We start from the raw sequence: 22,103 nt of genomic DNA on the forward strand, positions 1-22,103 counted from the left end.
TTTCTTTGGCGGTATAATAAAAATAGACTGCAATGTACAGAAATGATGCCAAAAAATGACACAGCAGACAGCTTGACGTTCTAGGCATTCGGAATAGTTCTTGCTGTTGTTATTGTTATTGTTATTCGAAAATATTTACACTGAATGTAAATTTAAACAGAGATAGATGAGTATGTGTTTGTGCGAGTTTCTACGGAGTTGTTCTTTGTATTTTATGTGTTGAGAGTTATGGACAACAAACAAGAAATGTTTTTTTAATTAAATGCAATCATAAAATCTTTTTATGTGTATTTTGTTCGACCATTTTTTTTTTGTTTCCTACTCTCGAATGCAAGTCAAATTGAATTTGAGAATATATCTTTGATACTAATTTAGATATACACGATGCACTTCAACGCGTCGTCTATATTCCGTGGCTCGGTGCATATTAAAACAAAAAAAAAAAAAAAATAATAAGAATTAAATCTTTGACTTTTCGGGGATGACATACAATGATTCTGCATCGTCCAGGAAACACCTTTGATTTCTTTCTTAGTTTTTCGTTGTTCAAAACAAACAAACAAATCCACGATTTTTAAGCAAATCGTCCAGAGGAACAATCTGAAATAAAAACAAATTTTCTATATAATTTTTGAAAAGAAACAAATAAAAAAGGTGTAAGTTCGGCCGGGCCGAACTTTGCATAACCCCCACCATTTCGAACGAATTCAGCAATTCTCAAAAACAAAAAAAATCCGTTAAAAATTCTGTTGAAATCTTAGAAATACCGAATGTAGCTGTTATATTAGGGTCAATACGACGACATGGACCTGCATAGGTAACTTTTGGCATAAGCTATTACAATACTCAAATGCGAAACTTAAAAAAAAAAAAACTGGTGAATAATGTAGCTAAAATCATCAAAATACCGAATATCAGGAGGAACCGTTATATGGGTGCTATACGAAAGACTTGGACCTGCACGGACAATTTTCTGTTTTAGGCTGTAGTATCCATTTTAAACTTCTGGTAAGAAATTTGAATTGACTTCGATGAATAATGTTGCTAAAATCATCAACATACAGAATATCGGGAGGTACCGTTATATGGGGGCTATACGAAAACGTGAACCTGCATAGGATTTTTTATGTCTTAGGCTATAGTATCCATTTTAAACTTCTAGTACCAAATTTAAAACAATTCCGGTGAATCATTAAAATCATTAAAATACATAATGCCGGGAGGCACCGTTATATGGGGGCTATACCAAAACGTGGAACTACATGGCCCATTTTCAATGCCAAAAGTCCTGTAGATATAATACACATTTGCAAAAATTTATCGGCCAACTTCAATTCGTTCGGAAGCTAGACTGTTTTCCACAAACGCACAGACGGACGGTTTAAAATGTATATTTCGATGTGTTACAAACGGAATTCAAAAAACAAAAAAATTATACCCTCCTCCGTAGTATGGAGGTTATATTAAATTTATCATACCGTTTTTAACACCTCGAAATATACATTTTAGACCCCACAAATTATAAAAAAGCCAAGATTTAAAAACCAAGATTTATCAAAAAAAAATCATCAAAATACCACAATATGCGGCTCACACCATCACCATGGCCGACGCTTGAGTTCTGGTGGGCAACCGAAGCTGAACATTTTTCAGCTGACCTCTTTGGCAAGTAAACACGATGTTTTTTTTTTTTTTTTTTTTTTTTTTTTTCAAACAAATGTTTTCTCATCGGGGAAATCGAATGCGGCAGTTCACCACATTCGGCCGAGCGAATCAACTCTTTATCTCTTTTGAGTCTATTTTCTTTCTGTTCCAGTGTAAGTTCTTGCACTTTTTGCAATATTAATGGTTTCACCCCGAGCTTACTTTTTAATATTTCCCGAATGGTATATTGCGATATGTTCATCTCACGAACCATTTTTCGCCACTGCGACGCGGGTTTCGATGAAGTCGTTCCTTTACTTTTTGAACCATTTTTGCTGATGTTGCTGAAAATTTGATTTTTTGATGTTCGTAATAGATACTACAGCCTTTGACAGGAGATTGTCTGTGCAGGTCCGCGTCTTCGTATAGCCCCATATAACGGTACCTCCCTTAGAATATTGTGATGGCTTATGTTACCTATGGAGGTCCATGTCGTCGTATAGATCCTAATATAACAGCTACATTCAGTATTTTTAAGAATTTAACAAAATTTTTAACGGATTTTATTGTTTTTGAGTATAGCCAAATTCGTTCCAAATAGTGGAGGGTATTCAAAATTCGGTCCGACCGAACTTACAACTTTTTTACTTCTTTTTTATTAAAAAAAATCATATGATGAGCTTGTCCTTAAAGTCATCATAAACAACTTGGTAAATTTTAAAGAAAAGAAATGGTAACTCTTCAATTCAAAAGGATTATTTTACTCCGACTACAGACCAAAGTCGGTTGAAGTTATTTTTTTACGGATTTATTATAGCCTCAAATGGATGTAGAAACTTTCTTGTTTTGATGAAAACCTAAATTACTTTCCAAAAGAAATTTTTATTATTTTATTTATTTAGTAAGTAACCACTCTTTAAGGCATTGTCAAAAATAAATACAAATAATTGTGTTGCATACGTCTGTCTATTTGTCTGTGCATATCTACCGCGCACACAGGTCAAAAGTTTGTCAAGGAATATATAAAATGTCCTTAAGCACGTACCAACATGGTAAAACTAATGGTATTCAAATCTACACTAGCATACAGTAGGCAAACAATAAAAATTGAATGAATATGGGACAGTTATTTCGTACTTTTGGTAATTTTTATACCCTCCACCATATATATTATGGAGGGTATATTAAGTTCATCACTCCGTTTGTAACTCATTGAAATAATCATTTTAGACATAACAATGTATAAATATTATTGATCCGCGAAAAATTCTAAGACGATTTAGCCCTGTGCGTCCATCGGTATGTCTGTCTGCTATAATCACGCTAGAGTAAAAACGAATAACAATAGGAAACTAAAATTATGCACAGATCAGTCTACTATCATCAGGCAGGTCACGATATCGTACATCCCCCATAGCAACATTTTTCGATGGAATTGTCTAAAAATCCATACTAGAAGTGCTTTCCAAGCATTTTACGCCCTGTATAGCCCACATACAATGGTACCCCCGCTGTTTTAGATATTTGGCGATTTTAGGGCCGTTACCCACCGGAGTTGTTTTATATTGCGTACCTAGAATTCGAAATGGATACTATAGCATATGACAAAAAATTGGTTATGCAGGCCCACGTCTTCGTATAGACTCCATATAATGGTATTTTGATAAATTTAGCGACATATTTAGAGTTCGTAAGGGGAGCTACAGTCTATGCAAGTCCAGACCTTCGTACAAGCCAAATATATCAATACCACCCTATATTCGGTATTTTGATGATTTTAGCTGTATTATTTACGGATTTTTGTAAAGCTTGATATTTTATTATTGTAATGGCTTATGACAAATCTTGCCTATGCAGGTCCACGTCTTAGTATAGATCACAATATTATAAATTCGGTACTTTTAAGGTTTTAAAAGAATTTTCGGCGATTTTTTTTTTTGTTGAAAATTTCCATTACTTTTTTACCACCTACCTATCTTAATTTCATATACCTATATATTTTTTCATTTCATCTTTGAAGATTCCAGCCCTATACCTTATTCGATACCAAATTTTGTACCATATAGTACTTTTCGTCCAAATGTAGGGAGCTTTTCCAAACCATCGCCAAATCTAAGATACATATGCCAACAGTAATCCAAATATCAAATTCCAAAAATCCCTTCACCCAATTTCAAATACAGTGCCATTTAGTACTTTTCATACAAATATAGGATGTATTTCCAAGCTACCAAAACCACCGCCAAATCTAAGACACAAACACCAACAGTAATGTAACCATCAAATTTTTGAATTTCATCTATATCCCTTCACCAAATTTCATATACCAACCATGAGTAATCTGCATAACAAATTTTCCGAATTGTATCTTTATCCTCTCACCCAATATTAAATATATTCCAATTAAGTACCTTTCATACAATTATGGTATGCATTTGCAAAATCACCTCCATATCACAATTTCAGATGCCTACAGAAATCTCAATATTAAATTTGAGGATTCCAGCCCTATCCCTTCAGCCAAAACCAAATTTGGTACCAACAAATACATTTCGTACAAATATAGGTCGAACTTCTACTCCAACCGCCAAATCTAAAACAGGGACACTATCAGTAATCTAAATAGCTAATTTTAAGAATTTTATCTGTATTCCTTCTCCCAATACAAAATTTAGTACTATTTAGTACTCCTCGTTAAATTATAGTAAATAAATCAAACTTCAAGCAGTATCTGTTCACAAAATACCAAATTGTACCAAATATAAATTTATTAAGTACTTTTCGTGCACGTGTAACACACATTTCCAAGACCATCTCTTTATCCAAATCTACTATCAACAAGGACCCCAATACCAAATTTCAAAATTCCACCTTTATACGTTCCCATACCCTTAAGCAAACTATTCCAAATATAGTATCATTTAGTACTTTTCGTCAAAATATAGAACGCATTTCCAAACCACCGCCAAATTTCAACAACAAACTCTATCAGAAAATCGAAATATAAAATTTCCAAATTTTATCTCTATTGCTTAAATCAATTGATTTTATTTGTAGCCTGGACAGAAAAATCAACCCTAATACCAAATTTCAGATTTCAAGCATTATCTCTTCACCCAATACCAAATTGTAACAAATATAGATTTACAGGGTTGCCCATATTCGACGGACCCATCTGGCAACGCCATAACTTTTGACAGAGATGTCACATCGCTTAATGACATACCGCGTTTGAAGCGTCAGTCCAAGCAGATTTTTAGCATGAACCAATACACGTCATGCGAGCGCTTTGAAATAGTTGAAATTTACATTCAACAGAAGAAGTCTATTGTGAAAACTCAACGAGCTTTTAAACCATTAAAAAATGTGAGAAGTGCGCCTTCTAAGAACACCATTAAGCGTTTATACGAAAAATATTCGACTGGTAAGGCTCTTTCTAATCCGAAGAGGCCATATAAAAGTCGACCAAGGCGATCGGCCGAGAATATCGCTGCCGTTCGAGTGTTGAGAGGTCCCCAAGAACATCCCAAAAACGCCGTTCACAGCAGTTGGGCATGGCTCGGTACACTTTAAAACGGATTATTCGCATTGATTTGCATTTGTTCCCGTACAAAATTCAATTGACGCAGAGAATGTTGCCTACGGACAAGCCTCGTCGATTGGAATGGGCGCAAAGGTCCGTCGAATATGGGCAACCCTTATTAAGTACTTTTCGTGCACTTGGAGTTCGCATTTCCAAAACAAAATTCCAGTTTCAAAATTCCGTTCACCATAAACCAAACTGTTCCAAATTTCGTACCATTTGGTACAGTTCACACACCTAGTGTCATTTTCCAAAACCATCTTCATATATCAAACATTATATATTCGACACTTTGTTCGTTTGTTGTAGAGGTAGCACAAGGTGACATTATCGATTTTGTTTTTCCTAAGTTTGACATAAAAACTAGGACGTTGAAAATTTCTATAAAAACGGAAACTCTCTACGTTTTGTAGAAAAAAAAAAAATGTTGGAACCTTGTGGGACCGAAGTATCAGAAAAGGACCGATATGACCTAACTTCGAATTTGATCTACATTGGACAATAATTGTATGGCTATCACATAACATGGATTTTTAATATGAGTGGCTTGCAAATGTATACCTTCTTTCCTCCATGATCGGGTTGAGCGAAAATCACAATTTAAAACATTTTTTTTTCTGGCACATTTCTTCCGAACTAGCTCATACCCCGCGGCATTTCGAAAACATTGTAAAGAAAAATCAACAAAAGACAGAATTGCAATCAGTTTTCGTTTCGTTACATGCTGAGAGTTAAAGAACAGAAAAAATGCTACCATATAACAACGTTTGAAATGTGAAGACAAAATGCAAAAAAAAAAAAAAAAACACACACACAGACACAAAAACAATGTTGAAGAGAGAAAAACAAACCGATGCCGTCGAAAGACAATAACAAAGTTCATTCACATCCGATGCATGTCGAGGCTTATAATTTAAGTCAAATTCATTTATTTTGTGGTCTGTGGCAAAGGACTCTATGAGTCTGGAATTGAATTTCACAACACATTCAACATCTCACTAAAATCAATTTACGACAATTGTTTAATTGAAATTATTGTTTTTTTTTTTATACTCACAACCATACTATGGAGGGTATATTAATTTGGTCATTCCGTTTGTAACTCCACGAAATACTCATGTCAGACTCAATAAAGTATATATATTCTTGATCAGCGTAAAATTCTAAGACGATTTAGCCATGTCCTTCTGTCTGTCTGTCTGTTTGTCCGTCTGCCTGTCTGTCTGTCTGTTGTAATCACGCTATCTTTCGAACAAATTGAGATAGAAGGCTAAAATTTTGCACACATGTATATTTTGCCAGTAGGCAAATTAAGTTCGTAAATGGGCCATGTAGGTCCAAGTTATCATATAGCCCCCATATAACGGTACCTCCCGATATTCGGTATTTTGATGATTTTAGCGACATTATTTACCGGAATTGTTTCAAATTTCGCATGTGAAGTTCGTAATAGATAGTGCAGCATAAAACAGAAAATGAGCCATGTAGGTCCACTCTTCGTATAGCCGCCGTATACCATACCTCCCGATATTCTGTATTTTGATGATTTTAGCGACATTATTTACCGGAATCGTTTCAAATTTGGTTTTTGAAGTTCGTAGTAGATAGTGCAGCATAAAACAGAAAATGAGCCATGTAGGTCTACGTCTTCGTATAGCCGCCATTTCATACCCCTCCATCTTCGGTATTTTGATGATTTTAGCGACATTATTTACCGGAATCGTTTCAAATTTGGTATTTAAAGTTCGTAATAGATAGTGCAGCATAAAACAGAAAATTAGCCATGTAGGTCCACGTCTTCGTATAGCCCCCATATAACAGTACCCACTATATTCGGTGTTTTTATGATTTTAGCTACATTATAAGCAGATTTTTCTTTAAGTTTCTCATTTAAATACTGTAATAAATTATGTCAAAAGTTGCCTATGCAGGTCCACGTCGTCGTATAGGCATTCGGTATTTTTAAGATTTTAACAGAATTTTTAACGGATTTTATTTTTATTTTTTTTTGGAAATTGCCAAATTTGTGCCAAATGGTGGATGGTATTAAAAGCTCGGCCCGGCCGAACTTACAGCTTTTTTATTTGTTTTGTATTGACATGACCTGGGCAGTGATTAACTGAACTGATTGTCGGTAAAACAAATAAAAGCAATTTGGAAAAATGAAAGGAATACTGAAATAAAAAATGTTCTAAGAAAGAAACAGAGAAAGAAGGTCAGCAAAGAGTCAGTTAGTAAACTCTTTAAGCAAATTTTAGATACATAAATGATCCCTTCAACAAATACAAATTAAATCACTAACTACTTCAAAGCTCACCAATACTTTGTCAGCTAACTAGAAATGTCCAGTGCTCCTCATGACAAAATGCAGGGTGAGATGAAAAAAACTGCAACCAACTCCAGACTGCTGTCATTTCTAAGCCACTCGTCCGACAGCTGTTAAAATTATTCCAGTGACAGCTCAATATATTTTGTACAAGCGTACGAAAGCATTTTGGTGAGAATTTTCCAGAAAACACGTATTCGTGATGGAATTCAACCGTGATAGCGGGATTTCTGTATGTTCGGCCGGAAAACCACAAGTGTCTCGTACCACCGCTCGTTACTGTAATGTTGGTAACATATCCCCACGTCAAGAAAGTGGACAGAAAAAATGGTTCGAAAAGTAAAGAAGCGACTTGTTCGAAACCCGTGTCGCAGTGGCCGAAAAATGGCTCGTGAGCTGAAAATATCGCAATATTCCATTCGCGCAAATAATGAAAAATGAGTTCGGGGTAAAGCCATTGAAATTTCAAAAAGTACCGCTACAGAAAGAAAATAGATTCAAAAGAGCTAAAGAGTTGCTTCACTTCGCCGAAAGTGTTGAGCTGCCATATTGGGTTTTCTCCGATGAGAAAACTTTCGTTGTCCAGCAGTTTTAAACAAACAAAATGATGCCAAAGAGGTCAGGTGAAAATATGCACCTTCGGTTGGGCAGCAGAACTCAAGCGTCGGCCATGGTAATGGTGTGGGCCGCCATAACAGCTGATGGTTTTTCTGTGCTCGTATTAATCGACCGTGGTATCAGAAGAAATGACGAATATTATCGCAAAAATATTTTGGAGGGTGTATTAAAGCCTTGGCCGCAGACCTTGGACATTCCAACAGGACTCAGCACCATCGCACACAGCACGCACCACCCAAGAATGATTACAAAAGAGGTTCCTCGCTTCGTTTCCAGCGCACAATGGCCACCAAAATCTCCGGATACCAATCCGCTGGACTTTTGTGTCTGGAGTATTTTTGAAAGCAAGGTTGGCACTAAAAAATTCCGAAGTGTCGATCATCTCAAGCAAGTGATTCGCCGGAGCTGAGCCAAAATACCGCAGAGCAACATTCGCGCAGCGTGTGACGGTTTCATTGGCCGTTTGATGGCCCTAATTCGTGTCAAAGCTGATCAATTCGAACAAATCTTAACTTACCATAAAATTGTATGCTATTTCCGAACTTTTTTTGCTTTCATTCAATAAAATTTAAAAAAAATCAATAAAATTAAAAAAAAAAACAGTAAAGAAATTTTTATAGTCGGGCGGGGCCGATTTTATGATACCCTACACCACTTTGCTAATTTAGTTGAGCTCCATATAACAATTAAATGTTTTTATGGGAGAATTCAATCATACACCCTATGATTATAATTATAATTTAAAATTCAAAGGACTAAATATGCCGAAGCATTTGTATCTTTTAAATTCGGTCTTGTATTGCCCATTTGGTGCACAATTAATTTGAAATCAGATAAAGATATATATGGGAGCTATATCCAAATCTGAACCGATGTCGATAAAATTTGGCAAATATATTTCTGAGCTTTATTTGATATATTTCCCTAAATATCGTTGTCACGGAGTGCATATTACGTCTGTGGGTAACAAATACAACAAATCGTATGAACAATATATGGGAACTATGGCTATATCTGAACCGATATTCACCAAATTTGGCATACTACCTTCTAGACTCAATTCGGTCGTATGTGCCAAATTCCATCCCATTTGGGCAAATATTGGACGTTTGGTGCACAATAAAATGTAAATCAGATAAAGATATATATGGGAGCTATATCTAAATCTGAACCGAACTCGATAAAATTTAGCAAAGGTATTTCTGAGCTGTATTATATATATTTCCCTGAATATCGTTATTACGGAATGCATATTACGGCTGTGGATAACAAATACAACAAATCTGATGAACAATATATAGGGGAGCTATAGCTATATCTGAACCAATTTCGATCAAATTTGGCATACTTATTTTCAGGCCTAATTTGGTTGTATGTGCAAAAATCCCCACTATTCGGACTGATATTACACGTTTGGTGCACAATAAAAGGCATATCGGACAAAGATATATATGAGCTATATCTAAATTTTTACCGATTATCTCCAATTTCAATAGGGTTCGTCCTCGTGCCAAACAAATGTTGTTTGGAAATTTCATCTCAATCGCATAATAACTGCGACCTGCATTTTGTTCACAAGAATGCATGGACAGACGGACGGATGGACTGACATGCATAAATCAACTCAGAAAGTGATTCTATGCAGATCATCAAAAGGAACTTTGGGTCTATCTCGTTTCCTTCTGCCTGTTACAAACAAATGCACAAAGACATAATACCCTGACCACCTTGTGGTGTACGGTATAAAAAAATGTAAAAATAATGGCTTTTGACTTTGTTTCAGTTTTTTTATCTCACCCTATAGTTCGCTTGTCCAGAGAACTTCGATTTCGAGAAAAGTTTCCGTTTGAAATGTGAGCTTTTACGGGTATCGCTATCAGATAGAGATACTAGCCATAAAATATAGTTTACAAACCTACTATGGATATTTGTACGCATATCCATAACTATCTCATGATCCAAAGTTAGTACCGTTTAGTACTTTTCGTACAGTTTTGTCAAATATACCACCAGAGACCTCAATCTCAAATTTCGTGATTTCAGATCTATCCCTTCACCCAATGCTATATTAAGTACCACTTAGTACTTTTAAATCAATTATAGTACACATTTCCAAAACCACTTCCATATCTTAAGTACAAACACAATATAGACATCTATATCAAATGTCAGTTTACATAATACCAAATTTAGTACCAACAGAAACCTCAACATCAATTTTGAGGATAGCAGTCCAATCCTTTCACTCAATACCAAATTTCGTATCATTTAGTTATTTTTGTACAATTATAGTACACATTTCTAAGACCACCTCCTTATCTCAATTCCAAATGACAACAGAGACTTCAATATGAAATTTGAGGATGAAAAATATAACGCATTTCTAAACCACCGCCAGAATTCAAATACACATACCATTAGTAAAGTAAATATCAAATTGCAGAATTTTATCTTTCGCCGAATACCAAATGTAATACTATTTAGTAATTTTCGTACAATTATAGTACATGTTTCCGAAACCTTCTCCATATCTCCAGGCTACACATGAACACGAACCCTATTACAAAATTTCAAGCTCTGTCTATAAACCCAGTACCAAATTGTACCAAATAAAGTACTATTTAGAACTTTTCGTACACTTGTAGTATACTTTTCCAAAACCACCTTCAAATATTAAACTTACTTTCGAAACGTGATTCTCATACCAACTTTTCAATAATATTACCAAATTGTACCATTTTTGATATTAAGTACCATTTTTGAACTTTTCGTATTTTTAAAGTTCGCATTTCCAAAAACCATTTAGTACATCTATCCTGCACTCTATCAGTGACTCCGATGTTCAGAATTCTACCTCATTCCATTTGTCCAATAAAAAGTATTTAATTTTTAGTACATTTTAGTATTTTTCGTACCCTTTTACAACAACTTTCCAAAAACCCATCCTTATCATTGCCCTCGTGCAAAAGTGCAAGAATCTAGCTTCAGTAGTTTCATTTCTAAGACCAATGTAGAGCGTAGATGATCTACAGATGAGGACCTCAATGGAGGGTATAATAAAGAAAATTCCATCTATTGTAATCACACTGGAGTCAAAACGAATTATGATAGGAAGCTTAAATTTTTGCATAGATCTATCTTATATCGGCAGGTATATCAAGTAAGAAGATTTACAATATCGGTCCACGATATCGTATAGCCCCCATATAACGGTACCCCCGATATCCGGTATTTTGATGATTTTAGCCAAATTTTTCAATGGAATTGTCCGAAAATCCACACAAGGAATTCATTCCGAATAGTTTACTTTCTGAAAGAGTACTGTTTATATAGGTCTACGATATCGTATAGCCCCAATAGAACGGTACCCCCGATATCCGGTATTTTGATGATTTTAGCCACATTTTTCAATGGGATTGTCCGAAAATCCACACAAGGAGTTCGATCTGAGTAGTTTACTCTCCGGAAGAGTACTGTTTATATAGGTCCACGATATCGTATAGGCCTACCGGTACGGGGTGCGTACCGATATTCGATATTTTGTTTATTGTAGCCACTTTTTGCAATGTAATTTTCTGCAAATTACAAAGGGAGTTCCTTATGTGTTCCTTTTAACCCTGGAAAAGAAATGCCTATACAAGTCTACGATATCGTATATCTCCATACAACAGTACCACCCCAATATTCGGTATTTTGATAATTTTAGCGACTTTTTTTACGGGAATTGTTTCAAATTTCATATTTACAGTTCGTAATGGGTGCTACAACCTATGACAACAAATTGCTTATGCAGAACCACGTCTTCGTATAGGCCCCTTATTCTATTTGCCTTTGAGTGGTATTTTTCGACGGAGCTTTTTGGGAATTTTTTTACGTTCCTTGATTTTTTATGGGGGATTATTTATTATTTATGGGGGATTAAAAATAGCAATTTTGCAATTTTACCAAACTAACTTTGGCAATTTCTAGTTTAAACCAAAAAATCTAATCAATTTTGTGTTTTCGTTTTTTCCAGATTACGCTTTCCAGCAAACGCCAACCCTCCACTGATAATTTGGGAAATGTAAGAGAACAGCAAAAACAACAACCACAATAAAATCCTTTATCATATCAAACCTAATTTAAGTTAAACTTAACTCAAAACATATCCAAACTTGTGCCATCAACTTTAGAATTTTAAGTACGAAAAAACACGAGGTTTTAGAAAAAAAAAAAAAAAAAAAAAAAAACAGCAGATACATAGCAGAGGAATACCAATTACAACAGCTATAGCAATAATAAAAAAAGAACAAGAGAACAACTCAAACTCATACATATTTAGAAAAAAAAAATAAAAAAATAAAAGCAAAACAAATTTTAGACATGGTCTTTAATGTCAAAGCGGAAATAATGAAAATGCCAGAGGGAAAGGTACAAAGGCCATTGCAACAACAAATCCATTGAGGTTCGGGTGAAGTTACTGTAGTGTTCGCGCGGTGTCTCTATGCTGCTGAGGGAGAGACGAGCTTCGAGCTATTGAGAAAATGAATACTACAAAGCAAACTGTAATTACAATTTGAAAAGGCAACAGCTACAACAAATTAACATGTTTATGGCAAAGGCAGCAGCAACGACGGCATCATTGTCCTCATAAAAGGATACAACGTGCCACTAACACTCCACAACAGTTGGAACTCAGCACCAACATCAATAGCTAGTTACGGCTTTGTCGAAGTTGCACGGTAAGCCCCGATACAAAGGAAGGAAATAAAAGCAAGGAAGAAAAAAAAAAGCATAGTAAATAGGGGAGAGAATAGTGAAGGAAAGAAGTTCTCCAAGGCAGTTTCCTCAACATTGCCTTTGAAAGACAAACAATTTATTGGTAATTGCAGCTGGATTGAACAATAAAGCCAGGCCATTACCTTGGCAGCAAAATAACAACAACAACAATTTCCTCGACATGCAACAGCTTTTCTTTATTCGGGCAGAAAAACAACAGACACCAGAAACCATAGGCGGTGCATAAACAACAGCAACAAACCAGCAGGCTACGGCCACCTGGCATTGGCACAGTCGGGTCATAATGCAATTTTCTTGCAACCGGAAATAGTTGACGGAAACAACAGCTACAACAACAACAACAACACTGAACATTGACAACGTTTAAAACGACAGTATTGTGGCTATAGCCACCAATCCAAGTGGGCCATCCACAGAGATTTGGACATTGGCCAGCCAGTCAGTCAGTTGGCCATCCAACATCATCGCCATCAACATTGGCCCGGGCATCCTCATTCAGGGCTGTTCAGTTTGAGGTTGTGTCAAGGTTAGTCGGCATTGTAATATGTTCACGATTTCGGCGACACATGCCGATAATGGTGATGATTTCCAGCGGAAATGCATTGAATTGATGATCAAATCATATCACATCCTGATACCCCGTTTCTCTACCAACTGCAGCTGCACTTCAAATTCTGTCTAACTTTCAACGTAACACACTAACACATATACCACAAAAACTAGGCAATATTTCGACTGCAGTCCTCCGGCAAATTCAGGAACGGAAATTGAATTTAAACACAACGGCTAAACAATTGACAAGACCAAGGATCGGGCCACAATTGCCACAACCGCGGAAACCGGAAATAGTTTATCACAACGATATTTTATTAGCAGCAAGGAAGTTGGAGATAAAAATTGCACTCGGAATTTGCTGTTATATCTGAAAACACACATTTCCCTGCAAAGCAAAGGAATTTCCTGTCATTCCGACTTTCGGTCAGCATCTTTTCAGCTGCATTGTGAAATCGTAAAATTTCTTCCCAACACATTTCTTTATTGCTCCTTTCTCTCTACGCCCCTCTCTCTCTCTCCCGCGAAGAAACCAATTCTTTTCACTAAGAATTTTGGTTTGTCCAGGCCACCTTAATGACAGCTGCCAAAAGACGTACTAGCAGCAATAGTGCGACATTTGTTGCCGACAATAGCAGTCATCATTATTCATCATTGGATCAACAGCCACAACCACAACAGCTGCTGCAGCATCACGAACGGCAGTCATCTGCAACAGGAACAGGAACAGGAATAACAACGACAACACAGTCTCATCATAATCGCGAATACTACAGTAACCACCACCCCAGTCATCATCAGCATCCTCACCGAGAACAGCAACATGAACATCAGCATCTATTGCAACAGGAGCCACAAACAGCGGGATCATCAGTTACGACTCTACTATCATCTGTTGGCCACAATTACCATCATCAACAGCGTTACTCTGGTAGCGGCTCAACCTCCTCCACCACCAACTACGGCACAGCCAACCAGCATCAACACCAACACCACCACCACCAGCATCATCAACACAACCACTACCACAACAGCAACAACAACAGCAGTAGTTCATCGGCGACGTCAAACTCGACAGCGGCCTCAATTATGCGCGGCGAATGTTCGGTGAAATTGCCTTTAGATATTTTGTAAGTAAATTTTACCAAAGCTCATAATTTTTTTATATGAACAATTATGCCCTACACTGTAACATCTTAATGGGCAAAAAGTTCTATATAAATATGTAACAAAAAAAGTTTCCAAGAGTCTGTCATAGAATTTTTACTTCAGTATAAGAAGAGAGAGGGTGTGTACTCTTCAGGAAGTAAAGACTAAAGGTCTTATCCATCCATTGAGAAGCTATCAGAGAACAAATTTCTATGCCAACGACTGTTAAAGATTTTCAGTCAATAAAAAAACGTACAAAACTAATGTATATATAATACTAATTAAATTCTGTTTGTAATTGATATTCTCCAATTGATATGCGTGAATTTGATTCTGCAAACTTGGAATGAAAGGTGACATCAATACCAAGGTTTCATGTATAAACGGTATTGTATCTGGATTAGTTCATGAGTTACTGCCATTTCGTGAACACTGCCTTTATTCGAATGCATTTATATATTTTGAAAATATTTCAATAAGTGGGTCTGTAACCTAAAGCCCATGACTGAGCTAAATCCAGGCAAAACGAGTCTATGTTGGTGTGTAGTAGCAGGATAAGGCTAGGTTTTTTATATATTCTTGAGATGCGTAAAATTCTAAGACGATTTAGCCCTGTCCGTCCGTCTGTCCGTCTGTTGCAATCACGCTACAGTCTAAACGAATTAAGATAGGAAGCTAAAATTTTGCACAGATCTCTCTTTTGTCTGCAGGCAGGTCAAGTTCGAAGATGGGCTATATATATAGCCCCCATGTAACGGTACCCCCCGCTATTCGGTATTTTGATGATTTTACCCACATTTTTCAACGGAATTGTCTGAAAATCCACACAAGGAGTTCCTTGTGGGTACTTTATACCTCGGCAGAGAATTATCAATATAGGTCCACAATATCGTATAGCCCCATATAACGGTACCCCCCGATATTCGGTATTTTGATGATTTTATCCACATTTTTCAACGGAATTGTCTGAAAATCCACACAAGGAGTTCCTTGTGGGTACTTTATACCTCGGCAGAGAATTGTCCATATAGGTCCACAATATCGTATAGCCCCCATATAACGGTACCCCCCGATATTCGGTATTTTGATGATTTTACCCACATTTTTGAACGGAATTGTTCCTTGTGGGTTCTTTATACCTCGGCAGAGAATTATCTATATAGGTCCACAATATCGTATAGCCCCCATATAACGGTACCCCCCGATATTCGGTATTTTGCTGATTTTACCAACATTTTTCAACGGAATTGTCTGAAAATCCACACAAGGAGTTCCTTGTGGGTACTTTATACCTCGGCAGAGAATTATCAATATAGGTCCACAATATCGTATAGCCCCCATATAACGGTACCCCCCGATCTTCGGTATTTTGATGATTTTACCCACATTTTTCAACGTAATTGTCTGAAAATCCACACAAGGAGTTCCTTGTGGGTACTTTATACCTCGGCAGAGAATTGTCCATATAGGTCCACAATATCGTATAGCCCCCATATAACGGTACCCCCCGATATTCGGTATTTTGATGATTTTACCCACATTTTTGAACGGAATTGTTCCTTGTGGGTTCTTTATACCTCGGCAGAGAATTATCTATATAGGTCCACAATATCGTATAGCCCCCATATAACGGTACCCCCCGATATTCGGTATTTTGATGATTTTACCCACATTTTTCAAAGGAATTGTCTGAAAATCCACACAAGGAGTTCCTTGTGGGTACTTTATACCTCGGCAGAGAATTATCTATATAGGTCCACAATATCGTATAGCCCCCATGTAACGGTACCCCCGATATTTGGTATTTCTTTATTGCATAGCCCTCATATAACGGTACCCCTGATATTCGGTATTTTAATGTTTTTAGCCATATTTTTCAACGGAATGGTCACAAGGGGTTCTTTGTACACAAGGGGTTCTTTGTGAGCACTTTACCCACCTACAGAGAATTCTCTATATAGGTTAACGATAACGTATAGCTCCCATATAACGGTACCCCACGATATTCGGTATTTTGATGATTTTAGCCACATTTTCCAATCGTATTGTCTGAAAATCCACACACGGAGTTCCTTGTGAGTACTTTACACGCAGACATAGATTTGTCTTTATAGGTCCACAATATCGTATATCTCCCCATATATCGGCACCTTCCTATATTAGATATTTTAAAGATTTTAAAAGAATTTTTATTGGATTTTATTTTTTTGAAAATTTTCTAATTCGTTCCAAATGGTGGAGGGTATTCAAAGTTCGGCCCGGCCGAACTTACTGCTTTTTTAATTGTTTTTTTTTTTTTTTTTTTTTTTTTTTGAAATGGACACTATAGAGCGCATTAAAGTATTTAAGGTACTAATAATTGAACCCATAGTATTAGGCAAACGAATAGAGTGAAAATTCTGAAATGTTAGAGTTAGGGTGGTTGATGAGGTGTAAGGTTGATTAAAATTCATATTACAGGTATACTAAAAAACAATATGTTTGGTACTGCTTTGTATTGTGGGATCGAAGTATGATTGGTAAAGGAGGAAGTTTTGGAAAAGTGTTCCAATTGTTAAAACTATACGAATTAGGGGTTATTTTGGAAATTCATACTAAGACCAGTAAAGAAATATCGAAGCCGGGTTGGACCAACTTATGATACCCTACGCTCCTTTGCATAGATAAAAAAATTGCAACACAGTCAAATGGCATAAATTTTATATCGGAAATAGCATCAAATATTAGAATAAGTTTAGATTTGTTCGAATTGGTCACCTCTGGCCCGAATTGTGACCTTCAAACGGTCAATGAAACCTTCACACGCTGCCCAAATGTTGCTCTGCGGTATTTTGGCCCACTCCCGGCGGAGCGCTTACTTGAGGTGATCTACACTTTGGGTTTTTTTAATGCCAACCTTGCTTTTCAAAATACTCCAGACACAATAGTTCATCGGATTGGTATCCAGAGATTTTGGTGGCCATTGTGAACTGAAAATGAAGCGAGGAACTTTATTTTGTAACCATTTTTGGGTGGCGCGTGCTGGAATGTCCAAGGTCTGCGGCAAAATGTTTGCGTGCCCAAGGCTTCAATACACCCGCCGATAATATTATATTGGCATTTATTCTGATGCCACAATCGATTAATACGAGCTGAGAGCGACCATTGGCTGTTATGGCGGCCCACACCATCACCATGTCCGTCGCTTGAGTTCTGGTGGCCAACCGAACATGCACATTTTCAGTTGACCTCTTTGGCACGTAAAGACGATCATTTTGTTTGTTTACAAACTGCTGGACATCGAATGTTTTCTCATCGGAGAAAACTAGAATCGGCAGTTCACCACTTTCGGCCAAGCGGTGTAAGTTCTTGCATTTTTTGGAATTTGGAATCTCAAGGGCTTTACCCCGAGCTCATTTTTTAATATTTGCCAAATATTGCGATATGTTTCGCTCACGAGCCATTTATCGGCCACTGCGACGCAGGTTTCGATCAAGTTGCTTCTTTACTTTTCGAACGATTTCTGCTGATATTGCTGTTATCTTCTGTCCACTTCCTTCCGGGCTACGCTACCAGTAACACGGTAACGAGCAATGGTACGAGACACAAAAGATTTAATGCTGGAGTGCTCTAACGATAGCCATTTGAGGTTTTCCAGCCATGTATAAGGAAAGAAAACTCTCACCAAAATGCTTTTGTACGCTTGTAAATAATATAATGAGCTGTCACAGGAATAATGTAACAGCTGTCGGACGAGTGGCTTAGAAGTGACAGGAGTCTTATGTTGGTTACATTTTTTCATCTCACCCTGTATAGCGGAGCCACATTTAACAAATAAACGCTTTGATGATGAATTTGTGAGAATTAAATGATACCAACTATGATTTCAGTTATAATTAAAAGTCTAACTAATATATGGCAGGAAAATCCTCCTTTATATCGATTTCTTCTAAATTTGCGGAGGCATTTGTGTCTCTTTAATTCGGGCTTATATTAACCATTTGGTGTACAGAATCGGATAAATATGTCATCAGCGTTATCCAAATCTGAACCTTCTAAATATGCGGAAGCATTTTTGTCTCTTTAATTCGGACTTTTATTAACCATTTGGTGCACAAAATCGGATAAATATATCATCAGCGATGTTAAAATTTGAGCCGATCTCAATAAAATTTGGCAAAGGTGCTGTATTAGGTATATTTCCCCGAATATCGTTGTTACGGAGAGCATATTACGGCTGGGGAAGAAAAAAGTAACAAATCGGATGAACAATATATATGGGAGCTATAGCTAGGTCTGAATTGATATCGATCAAATTTGGCATACTTGTTTTCTGGCTCTATTTGGTCGTATGTGCATTTGGTGGACAAAAAAAGCAAATTGCAGTGAATAGTGTGACACAAATCATAAAAGTGTGAGACAAATATCTGGAGGAGGTGATTATACCAAAATTTCGACCTACATTGACAGTTCTATGAAAATATGTTTCTTATATAATTGGAACGCCTGCTGCCAATTTACAGCAATTTCGGATTAAAGTTGTGACTAAACCATCCAAAAAAAGCCCTAATTCTGTCTGTACAGTTATATGGATGCTATACCATAACGTGGATCTATATAACCTATTTTCAATACCAAAAGTTCTGCAGTCCTTACAGCCATCTGAGTAAAATTAAAGTTAAAGTGTTTTCCATAGATGGACAAACGGACACTGCTAAATCGACATGTAATTTTATGCTGATCTGGGCTTAAAATTTATATTTCGAGGTATTGCAAACGAAATGACAAACTTAACGTACGTATAGAGGGTATGTTAAGTTTGTCAATCCGTTTGCAATACCTCGAAATATAAATCTTGAGCCCGTAGGTATTATGAAAAAGCTACAAATAATAATTTTAATCGAATCGAATTAAGTCCTTAAATACCGAAATATTTAATTCAGGTAATTAAATAGTTAATTTTAATGGCAGTTGTAAATGTGAGTGGCTTATATCAAAACCTTTTATTAAAAACCATTTCACGTGCCGTTATGTTAATTTTTGGACATTTATTAGCATTTATGTCCGACATTTACAAATTCAGCAAAAAAACAAAACGACAGCTGTAGGCAATTCCAAAACCCACATTCCAAGAATCCAAACATTATTGTAGCGCTCATGTTTCCCTCCATTCGATTTTTGCTTTGCATTCTCTCCTCCAGAGCGTTTAGTACAATTTACCTTCGATGGCATTTCAATTTCATCTAGGCGGTATTTTTAAATAACAAATGAAAATAAACTTAATTACCGCAACACATGCCACACAACAAACGCGCGCAGGATTCGCTTCACTCTATCATTGGTATGTCAAAGCACTGTGTGGGTGTGCGTGTGCGTGCGTTCGAGTGTAAGCGTGTACTTGTTATGCACAACAGTGCGGGACAGTTATGTTAAACAAACTATTACACAATGTGATGAGATGTAGCGTTTCGATATAAATTCGATTAAGGTGGGAATGTAGGCAGATAGGTACTTAAGTTCTTGTTACGGAGCATGTGGGTGGTGCATGTTGCAAGTCGAGTGGAAAGGCAAATATTTTAAATGCCAACTATGGACTGATGCAAAAGTAGTTGGCGTTATAATATGCCTGCAGACATGCTTAGGTGGGTAGCTTATTTTTGTTTCCCCTATGTGACCCTTCTCAGCAGTGGAATGCTGCGCATAGATTCTTTAAATCCTCAGCCATATGCACTACAGAGAATATATATCATTTAATACGGCCCAAAAGTGTTTAATCGAAATAACGCTTTCAGACCCTAGGTCTCCCTGGACCAAATCTGTCTCAGTAAATTTGGAGTCAATCTAGCGATGTCCGTCCGTCTGTGCATCTGGCTGGTGCTCACGATAACTCTGAAATGGAGTATCCGATTTGTACATCGTAACATTATTGTCAAACTTAGATCGAGATTAGAGATGGACAATATCGGTCCACTACTTATGGCATCTCCCTCATAAAAATTCGCAAGTAAATATTTTACTGCACAGAGAAAGAAATGATAACCCGATTTTGCTCCAACTTTGCTTATCCTAATATTTTCATAAGTTCTAGTTGTCCGATTATTCCCGAACTCGTTCTATGTTTGATAATATCACGATGTACCAAATTTGGACCAAATCATACACTCCCTTCGATAGTTATCGTGCGCACCAGCCAGAAAAACGGACGGACACCTAAAGATCAACTCCAAACGTCCTGAAACGGATCTGATCCAGATAGATCTAGAATCCAAGACCTCTGAGGGTATTACAAGTAAAAAAAAAAACTGTAAGTTCCTCTTAAAAGTTCTGTCAAAATCTTAAAAATATCGAATGTGGCTGTTATATTAGAGTTTATACGACGACATGGACCTGCATAGGTAACTTTTGTAAATGCGAAACTTAAAAAAATCGGTGAATAATGTAGCTAAAATCATCAAAATACCGAATATCGGGAGTTACCGTTATATGGGGGCTATAGGAAGGCGTGGACCTGCACAGACAATTTTCTGTCGTAGGCTGTAGTATCCATTACGAACTCCAATTACCAAATTTGAAACAATTCCGGTTAATAATGTCGCTAAAATCAACAGAATACCGAATATGGGGGTTATAAGAAGATGTGGACCTGCACATACAATTTTCTGTCTTAGGCTATAGCATCCATTTCGAACTTCATGTACCAAATTCCATTACCGAATATCGGGAGGTACATTTATATGGGGGCTATACGAAGACGTGGAGCTGCACAGACAATCTCCTGTCATAGGCTGAAGCATCCATTACGAACATCAAAAACCGAAATTGAAAGAATTCCGGTAATATAGTCGCTAAAATCAACAAAGTACCGCATACCGGGAGGTACCGTTATATGGGGGCTATACGAAGACGTAGACCGGCACAGACAATTTTCTATCCTAGACTGTAATATCCATTTCGAACTTCAAACACCAAATTTGAAACAATTCCGATGAATATTGCTGTTGAAATCATCAAAATATTGAATATCGGGAGGTACCGTTATATGGGGGCTATACCAAAAAGTGGACCTACATGGCCCATTTCCAATACCAAAAGTCCTGCAGAAAAAATATACATTTGAGTAAAGTTTTATCAATCTACTTCGACCCGTTACACAGACGGACGGACATCGATAATTCGACATAGAATTTATCCTGATCAAGAATAAATATACTTTGTGGGTTATAAAATGTATATTTCGAGGTTTTACAAACGGAATGACAAACTTATTATTCCCTCCATACTATGGTGGAGGGTATAAAAATGGAAATTTTTATCTTTGAGTGAGACATTGAAGACTATGGTTTCGGAAAGAGTCACTAATCCTTGTACGTTTCCAGATTTGAGAAATCTGATATGACGTTACTCTTAGCAGAGAAAGCTTGGTATTTAGGATAATTGTTCTTTGAGCTCCCGAAGTATACTATATGGTACAAC

The 22,103-nt window shown here is 36.8% G+C and overlaps 1 protein-coding gene across 1 annotated transcript in view; it reads left to right on the forward strand.

Moving 5' to 3' along the window:
- LOC101898689 (uncharacterized) overlaps positions 1-22,103 on the forward strand; it is a 198,280-nt gene that overhangs the window by 107,569 nt on the left and 68,608 nt on the right. The window contains exon 5 of the mRNA XM_059125807.1: positions 12,187-14,632. Coding sequence (XP_058981790.1) covers positions 14,079-14,632 — 554 coding nt within the window. The 5' untranslated portion in view covers positions 12,187-14,078. The remainder of the gene's footprint in view (positions 1-12,186; positions 14,633-22,103) is intronic.

The sequence above is a fragment of the Musca domestica genome, unplaced genomic scaffold (assembly GCF_030504385.1).
Source record: "Musca domestica strain aabys unplaced genomic scaffold, Musca_domestica.polishedcontigs.V.1.1 35, whole genome shotgun sequence".
NCBI classification, from domain to species: Eukaryota; Metazoa; Arthropoda; class Insecta; order Diptera; family Muscidae; genus Musca; species Musca domestica.